Source organism: Ovis canadensis, chromosome 15 (genome assembly GCF_042477335.2).
Source record: "Ovis canadensis isolate MfBH-ARS-UI-01 breed Bighorn chromosome 15, ARS-UI_OviCan_v2, whole genome shotgun sequence".
Taxonomy (NCBI): Eukaryota; Metazoa; Chordata; class Mammalia; order Artiodactyla; family Bovidae; genus Ovis; species Ovis canadensis.
The window spans coordinates 90,853,377-90,872,543 of NC_091259.1; the positions used below are offsets into that span (position 1 = coordinate 90,853,377).

General features: G+C 60.3%; 2 protein-coding genes across 6 annotated transcripts in view; one reads left to right on the plus strand and one right to left on the minus strand.

Moving 5' to 3' along the window:
* The window catches only part of NCAPD3 (non-SMC condensin II complex subunit D3), a 62,845-nt gene extending 59,002 nt beyond the window's left edge, over positions 1–3,843 (minus strand). For all 4 annotated transcript variants that reach the window (XM_069554632.1, XM_069554631.1, XM_069554630.1 and 1 more), the window contains exons 1-2: positions 3,212–3,843; positions 2,136–2,290 (exon numbers count right to left, since the gene is read on the minus strand). In XM_069554632.1, coding sequence (XP_069410733.1) covers positions 2,136–2,290; positions 3,212–3,275 — 219 coding nt within the window. In that variant the 5' untranslated portion in view covers positions 3,276–3,843. The remainder of the gene's footprint in view (positions 1–2,135; positions 2,291–3,211) is intronic.
* VPS26B (VPS26 retromer complex component B) lies at positions 3,438–18,834 on the plus strand. 2 transcript variants are annotated; one of them, XM_069554634.1, is made up of 6 exons: positions 3,438–4,363; positions 11,283–11,439; positions 13,656–13,820; positions 15,397–15,572; positions 16,613–16,755; positions 17,390–18,834. In XM_069554634.1, the coding sequence occupies exons 1-6, from the start codon at positions 4,141–4,143 to the stop codon at positions 17,534–17,536; spliced, it is 1,011 nt and encodes a 336-aa protein (XP_069410735.1). In that variant the 5' UTR covers positions 3,438–4,140; the 3' UTR covers positions 17,537–18,834. The 2 variants fall into 2 exon arrangements, 1 of the variants encoding a protein (XP_069410735.1); XR_011249364.1 differs by having other exon boundaries at positions 3,913–4,363; positions 14,312–15,572.
* The last annotated feature ends 333 nt before the right edge of the window (positions 18,835–19,167 follow it).

The window sequence follows — 19,167 nt, forward strand, 5'->3', positions numbered from 1 at the left end:
AGAAACAGCCTCGGTAGGAGAGGAAGTAAGCCTTAGACCACAAACCATATTTTCATTACTTTGATCACTATTCACGCTTTCCCCTCTTATAGACATGAGGAGGAAATAGCTTATTTGAGTAAAGCAAACAGTAGGAGCGAAATATGGCTCACTCTGGGCCACCTTAAAAAACAGAAGCCCACAGAAGCTCAAGAAATCAGACCTCGACAACCTCTTTCCTTCACCACGAAGCTTGTGGAAGAAAGCAGTTACATCTTCATTTCTAAGGCCACCTCAGCTCCCCTCCCGCTGCCTGGAACTGTGACCCTGGGGGACCCAATCACCTTGGCAGCATTTCATACCTGACAAAGACCCAGTTCACAAAACTCTATTAACTCTATTTGAAAAGAGTCCCCAGTTTTTAGCCCTCCACCCCAATTTCCACAACTGTAACCCAGACCACACCACAACACACATTTTTCAAAAAATCAATGAGCAAAACACAACTGACTATTGCACAACACGGAGCGAGTGGGAAATCCTCACGTAATTCACAGCCGGCCCTCCACAGACACAGGTCCTTCACATCTGCGGCTCTGCATCCAGGGACTAAAACTCCTGGGACCATGCAGTCCTGTAGGTACTACTGAAAACTCTGCACAGAAGTGGGCCTGTGCAGCCAAAACCATGGGATTCAGGGGTCAGTCATAATGTCCCTAGGGAGCTCCCTGGGTACAGCATTCCCCCCTTAAGTCTGTGTTTGGTTAAGAACATCCACTGAAACAGCACTCTTCATGTTCCTGGGTCTACTGCACACTAGAACCCCTTCCTCCAAGAGGCAGATGGGAGGACAAGCGGTTTAGTCTAGGGATGACGCTTAGACCTGAACCTTGTGGACAGCAAACACCTCACTCCAGAAGCCTACCACAGACCCCACTCACAGCTGTCCTGTGGCCTCCACCCTGCCCCACCCCCTCGGACTTGCTGTACATCCCCACTGTGAGGATCCCTCCCAAGGCTGCCCTGGAATCCTCATTACTGGTCAGCACTCCAGCTATTTGTGAAGATGTGCCTCCAGCCAGCTACCTTTCTGGGACCTTCCCAGCCTCAGCCTCAGCAAGCTGCCTTTTCCAGGCAAGCCAAGATGGCATTTAACGTGTCCTACAGAAGTTTCTAACACATAGAGCTGGTGGCCCGTGCTTCTTCAGGCCCGTGGATGTGGTCACTGCACAGGCTCTGGCCAGAGCAATGACAGTGCACGCTCCCAGAGCTTAATTCTCCCCTCTCCTGCAACCCCCTGTAGGGAGAGGCTCTGTACCCTCACCATGTTACGCTCCTGGGTACTGCACGTGGTACTCAGCATTACGCTTAACGAGTATTTAACAGGTCGATTTAATTTCTGAACAGCTACCTGAAACTAATAACAGAAATATTTTTTAAGTTTAAATCTTTCGGAGATATTAATACATAAGTATTCTTTGTTCTGCTTTCTAGTCCTTCAGTTTTTTGAAAAGAAGTTTATGACCTAAAGCGTAACAGACACTACGTAGAACTCCATTTAAAACAACTCTTTTTTTTCCTTTCTTAGTTCAACTAATCACTTCTCAGATCAACATTCAATTTCCTTAAAGCAAAGGCATCCTGAGTTGTTAACTGCACTGTCCTTGGCCATTTTTTCTTATTTCGCTTATTGGTTTTCATCCTTATCTTGGCCTTTACTCTTTTCCTTTAATTTGCTCGTTAACAATGCTCATGACACGGAAAGAATCACAGACTAATAACTTGGGAGGACGGTTATGAGGCCATCCCAGTAAGTTATCCCAGATGGTTATGAGGCCATCCCAGTAAGTTATCCCAGACGGTTATGAGGCCATCCCAGTAAGTTATCCCAGACGGTTATGAGGCCATCCCAGTAAGTGATCCCAGATGGTTATGAGGCCATCCCAGTAAGTGATCCCAGACGGTTATGAGGCCATCCCAGTAAGTGATCCCAGACGGTTATGAGGCCATCCCAGTAAGCGAACCGCATTCTTTACACAGCTCTTCCTTCCTTCTGCACTGCATACCAAAGAGACCAAGCTCTAGATGATACCGGGGTTTACCTGACACTTCTAACAACGAAATGGCTAGCTTGGTTTTTTTTTCCTCTCTTTTACCTCAGCAGCGTCACGTTTTTCAGTAGCAAAAGGTAGCATTGCGCTGTAAAGCTCTGTGAATGCGCTCAGTCCAGTCTGCACGATCTCTGCTTCTATGCCGGCATCCAGAGGCTCGGTCTCCGTGAATTCCAGTTCCCATACTCCATCCACCCATTCTAGTAGGAAAATGCAACTACAGTCAACTAATGTTCTGTAGCAGTTAGCTTTAGACTCTAAATACATTCAAGAATAGAACAGTTTTCTGGGCACAAGTCATACCACACAGGTGAGGCAGAATGAAGAGAGAAGCAGAAAGGGTTAGAAAAATCTGTATACTCATTAAACTGACAGCTGGCTATTAGGCTGGCCATCCTCTAAAAACATGAAGTAGGAAAACACTTTACAGATGTTAACAGTTTGGGGGAAGACCCAGCCTTCCCGTATGTTCAAGCTAGAGAACAGGTAAGAAAAAGCTGTCTCAGCTGCCCCTTTGTGAAAGTCTCATAACGAAGCTGAAGTCGCGCAGTCGCGTTCCACTGTCTGTGACCCCACGGACTGTAGCCCGCCAGGCTCCTCTGTCTGCGGGATTCTGCAGACAAGAACACTGGAGTGGGTTGCCCTACCCTTCTCCAGAGGATCTTGGCGACTCAGGGATCGAACCCGTGTCTCGTACGCTGCAGGCAGATTCTTTACCGTCTGAGTCACTAGCTAATAAATCCAAATAAAGTGTACAGTGGAAAAGGACAGGTGAGGGAAACAAAATGAAATGGCTCAAAAAAAAATGACTGCCGGCTACGGAGATGCCGCGGAATGGAACGCAGCCTCGAGACAGCGGCCAGCAGCGACTGCGGCGGGTGGGGACACCCACTGCCCTTCAGTGACGACGGGCGCCCGGAGGCTCCAGCCGCACCCCTGGGCCCCACGTTCAGAAGGTCAGCTCGGGCCAACAAACAGCCGCGCGGCCGAAGCCTCGGCACTTGCGAGGCTGTCCGCGCAGACGCGGGGGCAAGGCCGAGAAACAGGAGTACAGAGCAGAAGGAGGACGCGGCCCTTGCCCAGCATCCCCCGGAGCACCCGGGCCCCGGCCGCGTCCTCACCTTGGCTGAGGTCCAGGGGGCACCAGGTCTGCAGGGCGCACGCCAGGTTCCCGCCAGCCTCCATGACGGCCGCTCACTTCACTTTCAAAGTTGCTCGGGCGCGCGCGCCCAGAAGGCCCCGCTGACGTCAAAGGTCAGCACCGACCAATCACCGCGCCCCGCTGGCAGGACGGCAGCCAATCAGCAGGGCCTTCCGCCGGATGCACAAAGGGAGAGAGCACCGCCCACGCAACTGAAGTTGGGCGTTTTCAGCTGTCGCTTCAAAGTGGGGCTAAAGAAACGAGCCAAGCATACTGCCTTCCGGCTTCTTTTCCCTACGTGGCGGACGCACTGAAGAGAAGCTGAAGCAGGGCACTTCCTGTTGTAACTGTCACTTCTGCCCCCTGTCAGGCGGCCTGACGAAGGGCCGCGTTTACCCGTCACTCAGCAAGCGGAGGCGTACACAGCCGAGTGGGGGAGCTGCCTACCGGTCAACGGATTAAACATAGGAAAGGCAGAAAAGGCAGCCAGAAAGGGCTCTTTTTTTTAGAAAGGACACCGTTAGGTCTGAATTTTACTGGACTGGTGTTTGACAGGTCGGGCAGGAGCCAGGAAGGAGCCGCCGCCGCCCCGCCGTCTGCCGGGCGTGGGGCGGTGCTCGCGGCGCGCAGGCGCAGTGCGAGCTCCCCGGGGGCGCGGCGGCCGCGCTGGGGGCGGGCCGTGCGCATGCGCGCAGCCACTCCGGCGCGTCCGGCTGAGCCGCGGACGCGCTGCAAGCTGCTCCGGGGCCGGGCCGCTGCCTCCGAGGTGGGCTCCGCAGGCCGCGGCCGGCGGGTGCCTGGCGCGCCCGCTCTGCCCCGCCCTCGGAACCGCGCCGGCCCGGCGAGCGCGGGCGTCGGCGTCGTGCCCAGCCCGCCGGCCTCCCCAGGCCCGGCCGGCCCGGCGGGGCCATGAGCTTCTTTGGCTTCGGGCAGAGCGTGGATGTGGACATCCTGCTGAACGACGCGGATAGCAGGCGGCGGGCCGAGCACAAGACCGAGGATGGGAAGAAGGACAAGTACTTCCTCTTCTACGATGGCGAGACGGTGGCCGGGAAGGTGAGCCTGGCTCTCAAGAACCCCAACAAGCGGCTGGAGCACCAGGGCATCAAGGTCGAGTTCATCGGGCAGATCGGTGAGTGCGGGATCCGCCGCGCCCGGGCCCACCCCTGCGCCCGCCCTCGACCCGTGACCCCGAGCCAGCCTCTGACCTCCCTCTCCAGACCCCTGGCGCGACCCGAAACCCTGCCCCCCAGCCCCCGCACCCCCTGCTGCGATTCGAGACCGCTGCGCCCCCTCCAGCCCCTGGCGCGACCCGAACCCCTGTCTTCTAACCCCTGCACGCACGGCTGCAATTCCAGACCCCCTGTCCCCCACTCCGCCCCAGGCCCTGTGGTCTGTTGCCCGCCGCCCTGGGTCCGAGCTCCGCGGGCCTGCCTCGGCTTCCGTGCCAGCTGGGCCAGCCTGCAGGTCGTGACCACCGCTCCGAGCCCCGCGTGGCCCGCCCGCCTCTCTGTAGTGTCTGTGCCCACCAGCCTCTTACTGCAGCTTCGCTGGGAGCTGCTTGAGAAAGCATCCCCGCGGGCTCCGGCATCAGCCCTGCGTCCACACAAGCTGCATCCCTAAGACTTCCTGATTAGAAGAGTCTGCGGCACTCTTCTTAAAGAAAGGGTGCTCCCAAGCCCCAGATCTAAGTGGCCAAAATTTCCCAAGGCTCTAACAGTTTTCAAACATGATTGTTAGCCGTTACAGCTAGACAATAAAAAACAGGTTTGGGAGCTGCCAGTCAACACAGGGTTGTCTCCACTTCTGTTTGGACTCTCCTGTTTATTAAAACTCACAGGTACTTCTGAAATAGTTTGTGTCAGTAGTTCAGGAGTAGGGTCACAGTAAATACCACCGTTGGCTGAAAAGACATCGAGCAGAGAAATCATGCCCCATGCCCCCGCCCGCTCTGGTCCTGTGTGGGGGGTTTCCTGGGAACGCTCCTCAGAGGCTCTCTGTCACTCCCTGAGATCCCAGCACAGAATCTGTTCTCCATTTTGATGAGACAGAAAACACGGGAGCCCTGGGGAAAGGCTGTGTGCTCAGCACTTCAGTGCCCGGCCTGAAGTATTGGCTTCTGCTGTTTAAGTTAACGGAAATCAGGTCGAAGGCTAGCTGATCCTAGGAGCCCATCCGTTGCTATTCTAAACCCAGAATGAGTGGCCTGGAGCTGGAGAGTGGGCTTTAGGCTCTCTGCCCGCTCACTTCCGACTTCGGCAGTGCCCCTCAACAGCGGTGCTGTTGGCACGGTGGGCCTGCTCGTTCTCCATTGTCGGGGGTTGCATTTCACAGCCTCTACCAGCCAGATGCCAGAACCGCAGAAATGTCTTACATCTGTGGAAGCTAAAATCACTCCTAGCAAAGAGCTCCTGGGGACACAGGATGAACCCCCAGCATTCTGTGCTGGGCGTGAGTCAGGCGATGAAGTTCAGGCCTCCCTAGATTGAGTGTTTCCATAGCATAGCTTTAAGGTTGTCACTGGATTCCGCGGCTCTGCATCAGGAGTGCACATGGGCACGTCTAGCCAGCAGCTGTGCCATCCTTCCCGGGGGTGACCGCTCCCCGTCCATGAAAGGTAGCCAGAGCGCCCCTGCCCCAGCGGTTGTGGAATGGGCTGTTTGAGGCGCTGGCAAGGCCTCCCTCCAGCCCAACTGGAAGGGGGCTGGCTGCCCTGCCTGGCTTCCTGTCCACGCGCGTCCCGGGGCAGCATCCCTCCCCAGACTTCTCAGAGCCTCTTCTGCTTCCGTCGACAGCTCTTCCTGGGCCCCTGAGTCCACCCTGTGGCCTTGGGGAAGCGGTCCCCTCCCTGGGCCTCAGCGCTCTCACCTGTAAGGCAGGGACAGCAACCGAATCCCCTTGGGAGATGGTGGGGGGTCTAGGGCCCAGGCTTTGTGCAGCGTGTGGTGCCTGTGGTGGCCCAGCCTCAGGGCACTGGAGCGAGGCTGGTGAGTGCGGTCCCCACATTGCGGGCGCGTGGTTTCTGCTTCCTCGCTTTCCTGACGGCATGCGGCAGGCGGGGCTTCGCTCCGGCTCTCAGGTCTGCTGTCCCGGTGACGCGCCAGGTGGTGGTCCTGCCCTAGCCGCCTGTGAGGGTGTTGATGTTGTGCTCCAGCCACCTGCCTTGTTTGTTTCACTCAGAATTTTTCTTCTTATAAGCCACTGTCTGTCCGGTTTGGAAGTGTGTACGTCCTGCCTGTGCATTCGATGGACAGCCTGGCGTGTGGCCAAGGCCGAAGCAGGGTTTACTCCGGTTACGTGAGGCTCTGTGACGGGCAGACGTCGCTAGGGCCTTGTGAGGGCTGGAGACCGTCGATGTGTGTGAAGTGCAGGCTCCGGCACTTATCAGCTAAGCGCTCGTAAGCCCTGTTAGGCTGCATCCAGGGGCTGGACCTTCGAAGAGTCAGCTCTGGTTGCCTTGCTGACTGCCCGCAGGATCTCCGTGTCAGGCCAGCCTCGCCTGCTGCATGCCCTGCGTCTCCTCCCAGCAGGAGGGGTCGCCCGAGTTCTCACAGGGACGGCTTTCTGGTGGCTGTTGCGTGGGTCCTGTTCAGACCGCAGTCCTCAGGGCAGGCCGGCCCGTTTGCGCCGCCGCCCGCTCTGGCAGCCCCATCTGCACCCACCGCTGCCCTGTCTGCTTGGACTCACGTCTCCCGAGCCTTTCTGCTCTCCTGAGCTCGCCCCCAGGTTCCGTGCCTGGGTCTCTGACTGCCTGCTGAACACCTGCAGAGACACCACGGGTTGCCCAAGGACACATCCAAACCAGACTGCTCCTCTCTCTCCCTGCCCCAGCCCCCGCACTGCCACTCCTCCCGTCTCCCCCGCTCTGCACGCCCCCTGGGTCGCCTCAGCCTCGAACCGGGGGAGGCCCCGGAGCACTCTTGCCTCCCCCCCACGCCCCCAGCGGCTCCGGGGGGCAGCTCGCCTCAGTGCTCCCTCACCCTCCTCGGTGCCGCTGCCCCTGACGCCTCCATGTGGAGCAGTCTCCTGACCGGCCTTCCTGCCTCTGTTTACCTTTTCTTTCAGTTCAGTTTCTGTAAGAGCGAACTTTCTCAAAGGTAGTTCTGATGCTCTCAGTCCCTTCTGTAAACTTCTCCTTGACTCCCAGTGGGTTGAAGGGGACAGTCATCCAGCTCTTTCCTGGTTTTCTCCAGACGTGTCTCTCTAACCCTTCACCCAGGCATGCGTTGTTGACTGTCCCCATCAGATGGCTGTGAGATACTCTGCACCTTCTGGAAGAAGAGGGGTCAAAGACAGGCATGAATAAGTGTCCCCTGTGGTTCGTGGGGCTGAGATGCACTTTGTTGGGAAGTCCGTGACCTTCCATCCGAGAGGCTGGGTTCACACTGTCACCACGTAAGGAGTTGCATGGCGTCTTGTCCCCCTGACCCCTGCCAGGACTGGTCTGGTGTGAGCCCCACTCCGATCTGCACTGAGAGAATCTCACTGAAGAGGGGCCGTCAGATACCTTTGCTCCTATTTTTCTGACTCAGTCGCTCAGGCGTGTCCGACTCTTTGCGACCCCATGAACCGCAGCACGCCGCCCAATTTCATTTCCATTGAGTCGGTGATGCTGTACAACCATCTCATTCTCAGTCGTCCCCTTCTCCTCTTGCCTTCCACCTTCCCAGCGTCAGGGTCTTTTCCAGTGAGTCAGCTCTTCGCATCAGGTGGCCAAAGTATTGGAGCTTCAGCATCAGTACTTCCAATGAATATTCAGGACTGATTTCCTTAAGGATGGACTGGTTGGATCTCCTGGCAGTCCAGGAACTCTCAAGAGTCTTCTCTAGCATCACAATTCAAAAGCATCAGTTCTTCGGCACTCAGCTTTCTTTATGGTCCAACTCTCAGATCTCTGCATGACCACCGTGAAGACCATCGCTTTGACTGGATGGATCTTTGTCAGCAAAATGAGGTCTTTGGTTTTGCATGTGCTGTGTAGAACTGTCATAACTTTTCTTCCCAGGAGCAAATGTTTCCTGTTTTCATGGCTACAGTCACCATCCCCAGTGATTTTGGAGCACATGAAGAGAAAATCTGTCACTGTTTCCACTGTTTCCCCATCTATTTGACATGAAGTGATGGGACCAGATGCCATGATCTTAGTTTTTTGAAAGTTGACCTTTAAGCCAGCTTTTTCACTCTCCTCTTTCACTTTCATCAAGAGGCTCTTTAGTTCTTCACTTTCTGCCATAAGGGTGGTGTCATCTGCATATCTGAGGTGATTGATACTTCTCCTGGCAGTCTTGATTCCAGCTTGTGATTCATCCACCTTCACATTTCGCATGATGTACTCTGCATAGAAGTTAAATAAGCAGGGGGACAATATACAGCCTTGACGTACTGCTTTCCCAATTTGGAACCAGTCTGTTGTTCTGTGTCTGGTTCTAACTGTTGCTTCCTGACCTGCATACAGGTTTCTTAGGAGGCAGGTAAGGTGGTCTGGTATTCCTGTCTCTTGAAGATTTTTCCAGTTTACGTGATCCACACAGTCCAGAGGCCTTACCATAGTCAGTGAGGCAGGAGTAGATGTTTTTCTGGAACTCTTTTGCTTTCTTTATGATCCAACGAATGTTGACAGTTTGATCTTTGGTTCCTTTACCTTTTCTAAACCTTGTATATCTTGTATATCCGGAAGGTTTCAATTCAAGTACTGCTGAAGCCTAGCTTGAAGGATTTTAAGCAAACTTTGCTAGCATGGGAAATGAGCACAGTTGTCCAGCAGTTTGAGCGTTCTTTGGCATTGCCCTTCTTTGGGATTGGAATGAACACAGTTTTTCCAGTCCTGTGGCCACTGCGGAGTGTTCCAAGTTTATCGGCGTATTGAGTGCAGCTCTTTAACAGCATCATCACCAACAGCGTTTAGGGTCTGAAGAAGCTCAGCCTGAACGTCGTCCCCTGCACTGGCTTCTGTGGTAGCAGTGCTTCCAGAGGCCCGCTTGGCTCCGCCTCCAGGGTGTCTGGCTCCAGGTGAGCGGCCACACTGCCGTGGCCTTCTGGGTCACGGAGACCTGCTCTGTTTAGCTCTTCTGTGTATCGTCCCCACCTCTCCTAATCTCTTCTCCCTCCGTTGGGTCCATACCGTTTCTGTCCTTTATTGAGCCCATCTTTACATGAAGTGTTCCCTTGGTATCTCTAATGTTCTTAGAGAATATTGCACTCCAAAGTAGAGGACTAGCCTCGGGATCTGAGTTTTTAGAAGTAAAGCCCCCAGGAGAGCCGAAAGCCATCAGCCTGGCATTTCCCACTTACGGTCCTCAGACACTGGGCTTTTCTCCACCTGCTGCTGTCCCCTGAAACCACGGCAGAGCTCAGAGCTTGGCACCCGAGACACCCAGCTCCCCAGTTAAGAGCTCCACCCGTTCCGGTCAGCAGAGGCTCCTGTAGGACCAGCACGAGGCAAAGGACAGGCCCCTGTCCCCTTGGCCCCTGTGTGTACCCCACCCCCACTGCCCCGAGAGGGCACCCTGCCCCCGCAGCCGCGCCCCGATGGTCTGCCCTGCCCCCCATGTGGCAGGCTCGCTGCCCGCTGCTGACGCCGCCTGGCCTGGAGGAGCAGGTGGTTGTTGGTGACCTAAGCCGGATCCATGTATAACGGGGGGTCAGCAGCAAACTGCGGCCACAGGGCGCTGCTTGCGGAAGTAGTGGGGCTGGCCGGGCCTGACGCACTGCAGCTCCCCGTGACGCGGCCGCTGCCCTGCCGCTTGGGACAGCAGGCTCCGCGGGGCGGGTCTGTCAGGGTCGGCGCCCGGGGCAGCCAGCCCGAGAGCTCCCTGGAAGCTGTGCTTGCCCCACGCGCCTCCGTGGCAGGCCTGGTTGCCGTGTTGGCTCTGGAGGCAGGGGATCTGGCTTCTCAACGCCAAGAAGGCTCGATCGTCAGAGGCTTCAGGCCTTTGCTGTCTGGGGTCTGCCCAGCCCCTCATGCTCAGGCTGTCCCTGAGAGAGGCAGCCGAGAGGTGCGGGCCAGGCCTGACGGGGGGTGGTCCCAGCCCCCGTGTCCAGGCAGCCAGCAGCAGACGCAGTGAGAGCACGCCGCCTCCCACTTCCTCCCACCGACCCGTCCTGTCCTGCTCGGGCCGCTGCGGGGCGGGGGGTCAGATCTTGACTGCGCTGGGGCCACGTGGAGGCAGTCGGTAGTAAGTGTCCCCCTTGCACAGCTGGGGACCGGGGGTGCTAGGGTCTTGGGCCTCGTCTCCAGCAGCCATCCTGGAGCACAGCTCACCACTTCAGCAGCTGTGTGATGTGGGCACAGACAGCCCAGGACACACGGGTGGCCTGACTCAGGACCGACAGCCAGCAGGACTGTCTGAGAGGAGGGTGGGTGTGCAGGAGGCCTTCTCAGAGGGCGGTCTCGGAACAAGCAGGAGTCTGTTGGGATGTCCATCCTGAGTCCCACCCAGGCCCCGGAATCAGAGATATTGGGGGGGAGTGCAGCCGTCTGTGCCTCAGCACAGCCTCGGGGGTCCTGGTGATCACACGAGTCCGGGGACTGTGGCCTAGACTGGGGTCGCCTGACAGCCCCTCCGTCAGCGGGGCCACGTGGACCCGTCTGCAAGTCCTCACCTGCCTCCCACCTCATGTTCACCCCTGATCTCCCGGGGCCCAGGAGCAGACGCGGCCCAGCAGGAGACCTGGGGCGCTGGGCCCGGCCCTGCTCCACCACGCCTCAGTTTCCCTGTCTGTCCAACGCGTGACGGGCCCACCCAGCGCTCAGGTTGCCGTGAGCATGTTGTGACTGAGTGACGGCGGCGAGCACGCCTCCCACACTTAGGAATCACTGTAACTGCGCAAAGAGGTGACGTGGCGTTTCGGTGGCGGTGCCCCTGCTGTGTCCCCTGGGTGCTGCCCCGGGACAGGGTCTGCACAGAGCGCAGGGTGTTTGGGTGCAGGGCAGGAAGAGGGGGTCGCGAACCGGCGCGCCGCTCCGCGGCCAGGAGGGGTGCTTCCGCAGCGGGCCCCCGCCGCCCCTGTGGGCCAGGCACCAGTAGCAGAGGTCTCTGCTCTCCCCACAGAGCTCTACTATGACCGCGGCAACCACCACGAGTTCGTGTCCCTGGTGAAGGACCTGGCCCGACCTGGAGAGGTCACCCAGTCGCAGGCCTTTGACTTCGAGTTCACCCACGTGGAGAAGCCCTACGAGTCCTACACCGGGCAGAACGTGAAGCTGCGGTAAGTGACGCGACTCCACACACGCTGGGGTGCGTACTGTCACGTGAGAAGGGGGCCCACAGAGCGCGGGCCTGCGTGCTGTCACGCGAGAAGGCGTTCCCAGGCAGGACGTGAGGCTGCGGTGAGTGACGCGACTCCACACACGCCGGGACGAGGGCCTGCGTGCTGTCAGGCGAGGAGGGGGCCACAGATTCGGCTCTCTTTTAGACTGCCGCTCGGCTGCGCCGGGGCCCCGCTGTTGCCGGCAGGCTCCCTCTCGCTGCAGGGAGCGGGCTCTCCCCTCTGGTCTCAGTGCTCGGGCTCCTCGCCGCAGTGACTGCTCTTGTGGTGCACGGGGCCAGCTGCCTGAGGCGTGTGGGCTCTTCTGGACCAGGAATCGAGCCTGTGTCCCCTGCGGTGGCGGGCAGATTCTTGGCTGCTGGACCACCAGGGCAGTCCCAGGTTTGGATTCTGATCCCAGACCTGTCCTCTGCATCTTTTGGGACAGGAGAGGATAAAACGTAGCACGGGATGAGAAGCTTTAGAACAGGAATACACACCTTTTAAGTACAGGGGATTGTTTTCCTTGTTTCAGTCTTGAAAACCCAAGGGGGGCACTGATCCCAGGCCTCTGAGCTATGTGATGTCACCCGGACTTCTGGCTCCAAGTTGTGGTCAGCACCTGGGGCCTGCGTGGGGGACCACACAGGCTCTGGGGAGGTCTCCCCTCTTCTGTCAGAAGACGGACTGCAGGCTCTTCTTTTCCAGCCTTTGCAGGGAGGTCCAAGCGCTGAAGGTGCCCCATTCAGCAGCGCTCTGTGACTGCTCTCGGAGGAGGCAGCAACAGCAAGCACTGTTTAGTTGTCAGTTAAGCTGGGACGGGGTCTTATTGTGATTTAATGTGACGCTCTGCAGTAGACTCCTCATAGACGTTCTTATGTCAGAAAGATGTTGAAGACAGTATGGCAGTTCCTCAAAATATTAAAAATAAAACTACCAAATGATTCATCAAATCCACTTCTGCGTATAAATCCAAACGCAGTGAAGCAGCACTCAGACAAATGCGAGTGTGCTCGCGTTTGGCAGCGGCGTTCCCAGTGGGCACGACGCCAGCGCCCATCAGTGGCTGAGTGGCTGAGCGCCAGGCGTGTCCACATGGTGAAATAGTGCTCGGCCTTGAAGGGGAAGCAGCCCCTGACCCCTGCTGCGGCCCGGCGGAGCCTGGAGAGCCTCATGCGCAGTGAAAGGTGCCTGTGTTCCCTTGGCGGGCAGCTCCTGCAGGGTGGTGAAGACGGCTAGGCGAGGCGAGGGGCTGGGGAGGAAGCTGCAGGCGCGAGCAGGACTCTGGATAGCGATCTCTGGGGCGTGCTCTGGGTACTGACAACTCCGGGACAGGTTAGACGCTCAGGAGGAAAGCGTAGCTGGAGAGAGACAGGATGTGTGGAGAAAGGAAGGATGCTGCAGGATCGAGATGTTGGACAGTGGTTCTCTATCAGGGTCCTGTGTTAGACTCACCGGCTGGGGTGGGAATTATTTAAAAAAAAGAAGTGCAGGTTCCCGTGTCCTCCTCCAGGGCAGTTTCATGCCCAGGGTGGTGCAGCCGGGCGCCGTTCAGGTTGAGACATCTCCTCTGCTGTTGTCGTTACGAGGCCGGCTCTCCCTGAAGGCCCCTCCCCTCAGCGCCGGGTGCCGCCTCTGGCTGACATTCCGCAGGCACTCTAGTTCCCGACTCCCCGGGCGGGGAGATGGGACCGCCAGTCGCCTGCGACTCCCATCTCTGCGTCCTAGGTCTGGAAATAAACGCTGTGGGGACTCGCTGACCTGGCTTCTCCATTGCCTCTTCTTGTCACTTAACTGTGGGGGACTTGAACCATGCTCACTCATGGAGCACCGTCTTAGCGTGCAGACCTAAGAGGACGTGGTCCCTGTATCCGAAGAGCCAGAAGGGGCTGCAGAAATAAAAGCTGCACACGGTGCCTGGCAGGTGGCCATGAGGCTGCTGCTGGGGTACAGCCCCCCTGGGCCCCAGGCCGGGCTCAGGGAGCGGCTGGGGAAGGGCCTTGGAGCTCCCTGCAGCCACAATGGCGGGAGTGTGTCTCGTCTCTGCTGGGAGGGGGTGCCCAGAGGCGACTGCTCGGAGGAATCAAAGCCGCAGAGGCCGACTTGGCCGGGGGTTCTCGGGGGCGGTGGGGAGTGAGTAAACCCAGGTCCCTTCTCTGCTTGCCCGCCTCCCACAGGTACTTCCTTCGGGCCACTATCAGCCGCCGCCTCAACGACGTTGTCAAGGAGATGGACATCGTGGTGCACACGCTGAGCACGTACCCCGAGCTGAACTCCTCCATCAAGATGGAGGTCGGCATTGAGGACTGTCTGCACATCGAGTTTGAGTACAACAAGTCCAAGTGAGTGGTGGATGCCTGGTGCCTGAGGGAGAGGGCATGCAGGACTTGATTTCAACTGGCCAGAACGTTTTAGACCGTGCCTGCTATTACAGCGTCGAAATATCTCAGTGCTTGTAAATCGCAGAACTTACTGACCGTTCAAAAACTACCACGAGCATCTTTCTTTTCAATATAGGACATTCCTGAAAATGCTCAAAAATCAAATATGCAAAGTAAATGTTTATTCGACTCACAGAACTAAAAAAGCCCCCATGTCGCCAAGGAGGGTCTCTGGGTGGGGCGGCCTCGCCTCAGACCTACTGGCCTCGAGAGGTTTGGGGCGAGGGCTGCCTGGGCGGCCCTCCTGCGGGGCTGGGGACACAGGGCCTCCTAGGACTGGTGACGGACAGCTGTGTTTCCCCCGCCCCAGCCTGGAGCCAGCGCAGCCCCATGGGCCCCACCTGTGGGAGTGGCCCTGCCCCTGGGAGGGGCCCTTTGCCTTCTCCTTGCAGTCCCGGGGCTCACAGACCTTCCCAGGACGGAGCCCCCGGAGTGCTGCCCACCAGCACCCCAGCCACCTGGTGTAGGAGGAGCCGCCTCGTAGATACGCAAGCAGCCTCCAGCCAGCAGTGCAGTGAAGACCAAGCTGAGCAGGAGACGGGCCTGTCTGAGGCTGCACGGGCACACCGGGCCCTGCCCGCAGAGCAGGCTGAGCCCAGAACAGGTGCCCGCTGTCCCACCCACAGGGGAAGCCCGCGATTGCCCCCAAGGGCTCAGGCTGGGCTTACCGGCACTTCAGCTCCTGTACCTGGGTTTCCTGTCGGAAAATGAGGGGCTTGGGTCAGGTGAGAGGAAAGGTGCCAGGAAGGAGGAAGAGCCCGGGCCCCCGGAACTGCTCCTTTGTGTCTCTTGTGGGTGAGAGTCCACTGAGCGTGGAGGGGCGTCCGGGTTGCAGACCAGTGAGAACCAGGAGAGGGCGTGCTCCGGCATCCCCCCCCCCCCCCCCCCCCCCCCCCCCCCCCCCGCCGCCGCCGAGGCCGCACTCCGGTGCCCGCCTCCCCCCCTCAGGAAGTGGGGGCAGATGCGGCCGGATGCGGGCAGGCCCCCACGCTGCAGCTGTCAGTGGTCTGTCCTCCCCTGTGGTCAGGGCCTGCGTCCTCAGCCCCCACCCCCAGCTCCCATCCCCTTCCTGAGCTTCACTCAGAACGTTTGCTTTTGGCGGCCACACCGGGTGGAGACTAGCCCCACAGCTGACTGATCCGCGAGGGCCTAGCTCCCGGGCGCTGGAGGAAGACCGGGACCTGGCCCCCACTCCTGGTGGGTCAGCCTCTCACCCCACAGCCTCTGAAGCACATGCGGGTTACAGCGCCGGGTAGGGGTGACGGGACCCGCTCTCTGAGGCGTGTGTGGGAGGCAGCAGGGGTGAGGCTGGTCCCAGTGCAGGGCGTTGGGGCTCGCTCCGCGGGCAGCCTGGGGGGAGCGTGGGCCCGCGTGGCCTCAGCCCCCCTGGCCCGCCACGCCCAGGTGGGCGGCGCCCTCTCCGCATCCAGGAGGCTGGTCCCGCCCGGAGCCGCACCCCCTGGCCTCCTCCCTGCAGGTACCACCTGAAGGACGTCATCGTGGGGAAGATCTACTTCCTGCTGGTGCGGATCAAGATCAAGCACATGGAGATCGACATCATCAAGCGGGAGACGACGGGCACGGGCCCCAACGTGTACCACGAGAACGACACCATCGCCAAGTACGAGATCATGGACGGCGCGCCCGTGAGAGGTGAGCCCGCCCCGCTGGCCGCTGGGGCCGCTGTCTCGGCCGGCGGCCGCGAGCCTGTGCCGTCTCCACTCACACCGCCCTTGCTGCTGGGGGAGCGAGGTGGCCCTTCCTGCTAGTCCCCGCACCAGGCCGACCAGTCAGGCTCTGGGCTGCCTGGCCGAGTGGACGCCCTGACCGACACTCCCTGCTGCTGTGCGCGGTGCTGGCGTGACCTCTAGGATGAGTGGCGGGGGGGGCTGGTGGGAGCCTGGTGGTTCCTGGGAGGAGCGATTGTTGTGGTTCTTTATCGGCGCTACAGCTGCCGACTATGTGCGTTTTCCCGTGGACTCGGTGCCGCCAGGCCTCATGCAGCTCTCCCGAGTCCACGCCACGTGGGAGGAGGGGGTCGTGGCTTCTCAGGTCCTTGGCCTCCCGAGCGGGGTCTTAGGGGCAGGAATTGTCCATCCTGCCCACTGGCTCCATTGTGTCCCCAGCCACACAGCCGAGCAAGTCTTGCCCTCCCCTGGGGCACCGTGGGGCCTGTGAGCCACGCAGGGTGACGTGGGCTCCGTGTGTGGCTTTGGGCTGCTCTTGTCTTTGCCCTTGCTCAGTGGAGCCCTGTCCTGAGTTTGTTCCACTTAGCTGAGGAAGGCACGGTGTTAGAGGTAGAAGGGATCTGAGATACCCTATAGCCTGATTAACGTGAGAATAGGAGGGTCCAGGGACAGCAGCAGACCCACCAGAGTTCAGTGGAGAGAGCTGGGGCCTGCCAGTCTCGGGAGGCATGGGGTGGGCCGTGCCAATTGGGGTGGGGGGGCTGACACTGGAATTGCTGGGGAAGACGGTGCGCTAGCTAGGGTGGGACAGCTGGCTCTCGCACTGGTAAGAGTCAGAGCTGCTCACCTGGCATCCTGTGGTTGGCACTCTGCCACCCCGGTTCTGTCAGGCTCAGCCAGGAGGAGACGAAGCGGGCCTAGCCCGTCAGTGGGCGGCGCGCCTCCTGGAAGCGGGTGGCAGGCGGGGCGCCTGCCCTGCCCCCCTGAACCCTCCCGGCCCTGCAGGAGAGTCCATCCCCATCCGCCTCTTCCTGGCGGGCTACGAGCTCACGCCCACCATGCGGGACATCAACAAGAAGTTCTCGGTGCGCTACTACCTCAACCTGGTGCTCATCGACGACGAGGAGCGTCGCTACTTCAAGCAGCAGGTGGGGCCCCGGGGCCGCGGGCGGAGGGGCGGGGCCGCGGGCGGAGGGGCGGGGCCGCGGGCGGAGGGGCGGGGCCGCGGGCGGAGGGGCGGGGCCGCGGGCGGAGGGGCGGGGCCGCGGGCGGAGGGGCGGGGCCGCGGGCGGAGGGGCGGGGGCCGCGGGCGGAGGGGCGGGGCCGCGGGCGGAGGGGCGGGGCCGCGGGGCGGAGGGGCGGGGCCGCGGGCGGAGGGGCGGGGCCGCGGGCGGAGGGGCGGGGCCGCGGGCGGAGGGGCGGGGCCGCGGGCGGAGGGGCGGGGCCGCGGGCGGAGGGGCGGGGCCGCGGGCGGAGGGGCGGGGCCGCGGGCGGAGGGGTGGGGCCGCGGGCGGAGGGGCGGGGTGAGCTGGTGGGGGTCTGTGCTGCTTGGTTCGCCCCGAGCCCCGCGGCCGGGACGAGGTCCCAGTTGACACCAGAGCCGGCCTCCTCGGGCCTAGCCCCCGTGGCTGCTCCGCCCTCCCGGCCCCTTGGCCAGCAGGAGCCACGAGGCCCCAGGGGATGGACAGCTGCTCGTTGGCGGGAGACCAGGGAGGCTGTTGCCTAAGAATCCCTGGGACCCTCCCCAGGCCCCCCTCACGTGCCGTTCCCGCCGCCCCGCAGGAGGTGGTGCTGTGGCGGAAGGGCGACATTGTCCGGAAGAGCATGTCGCACCAGGCAGCCATCGCCTCCCAGCGCTTTGAGGGCACGACACCCCTGGGGGAAGCACGGACCCCCGGCCCACTGTCCGACGGAGGCAGCAGACAGTAGGCCCAGGGCGGGGAAGTGGCTGGGGCGGGAGATCGCTGCTGACCCGCTCTCGCAGCCTGAAAACAAACCATGTCTTCGACGTAAATCCTTTTTCCTGAAGAACCTGAGGGGCTGGGGTTGGGAGGCAGGGTGTCCGGGACCCTGTGCCCGACAGGGGCGCAGGGAGAGGAGGGGTGTCCCCGGGGAGCTGTCTGTGGGGCTGCAGAGGGCTCGGCTGGGAGCTGCCTCGGGAGTCTGGACGTGGCGCTTTGGCGCCTCCACAGGCCGCCATTGTCCTCCTCCGACTCCCAAGCGTGGTCCTGGACCGGACGGGGTGTGGGGTGCCTCTGGCCGCCGCCCCTGGGCACAGAGACACCAGGGTCCGTGTGGCACATGGATGGCAACAGGGAAAACTCCGTGGTCGTGGCCCTGGGCACCCAGGAGCTGAGGCTCTTGATCCCTGCTGTCTGTCTCATTCCCAGGGACCAGGGCTTAGTCTGACGCCTGGAAGCTGTCCTCCCCCCACAGCTTGGGACCCAGGGTGTTCTGTGTATGTGGGTGCTTGCCACGCTAGAGGGGGTCTTCCGTGGCCGCACCGCACCTGGGCCTGTCGTGTTAAGGGTGTGGCTGTCCGTCCTGGCCTCTCATCTCTTCTAGAAAGACTAGGCAGACCCTGGGGTCAGTAGGTACCATGCGCTTGGGGGTCTGGGTCCTGTGTCTTCTGGGAAGCAGACGGTTTGTTCTGTGTCGTCTTTATAGGGACCTCTCTTTTCCTCGGAAATCGGGGCAGCTGTGGGCCTCAGACTGGGCAGGGCTGGTGGGTCAGAGCTAGACTGGAGAGAGGGCGTTTGGGCGGCACCGGGAAGAGTGCCGGCACTGGGGCAGGACGGCCAGGCGAGGGCAGGTGGTCCCTCGGGTGGACCACGGTGCCGGAGGACGGAGCAGCGCCCCTCGGCTTCTCCAGAGCGTGAGCCGAGCCCTGGGCCCCCCGGGGCAGCCTGCACCCTGCTTGCGAGGACCGCCCACCCACCGTCTGCCCCCAGCCAACTGCGCCCGATGCCAGTCTTGTGTGGGAGCCAGAGCGCAGCCGCCTCTGTCCTCTGCCTGCCCATGGTCTGCCTCTGTGCCAGACAAGTGCGACTGGGACCCTGGCAGAGTGGAAGGGCCAGGTGGGCAGTGTGGCCTGCAGTTGAGCCGCTGCGCGTTTACAGGTTTCTCGATGTGTGTTTTGCAGTGGCTGTGTTTTAAACCAAGCTCTGTTTCAGCTGTGTGTCTGATTAAAGCAAGCCCCTGGGCTCGGAGGCTTCGTGCCCACAGTCCACCAGGCTCTGTGGTGTCTTTATTGCCCCGCCACACACGCCACTCCAGCCAACGACACCTACCCTCCCAACGCCTGTGGCCCCTGTTGAACAGCAATGCCCATGTTGTTAATGCCGGTTTCAGACAAGCACATGGCTGAGAAAGGAATTTCGGATTGATTCCAGCCTGGCAAGGTGTCCTGAAACTGCTGCTTTAACCTCCGTGGGACCAGACACTTGAGGGGCAGTCAGGGAAGAGTAGAGACAGCCGTGTCACCAGGCTGGGCCCTGCATCTGGCCAAGGGGCTGTGAAACCTGTTCCACCCGCGACGCTGACGGAAAGAAACGCTTCCA

Excerpts from the sequence above, each read along its gene's own strand:
- VPS26B (XM_069554634.1), top strand. The coding sequence starts at position 4,141 with ATGAGCTTCTTTGGCTTCGGGCAGAGCGTGGATGTGGACATCCTGCTG. Across the intron at positions 13,821-15,396 it reads TTTGAGTACAACAAGTCCAA|GTACCACCTGAAGGACGTCA; the intron begins GTGAGTGGTGGA and ends TCCTCCCTGCAG. Across the intron at positions 16,756-17,389 it reads GTCGCTACTTCAAGCAGCAG|GAGGTGGTGCTGTGGCGGAA; the intron begins GTGGGGCCCCGG and ends GCCGCCCCGCAG.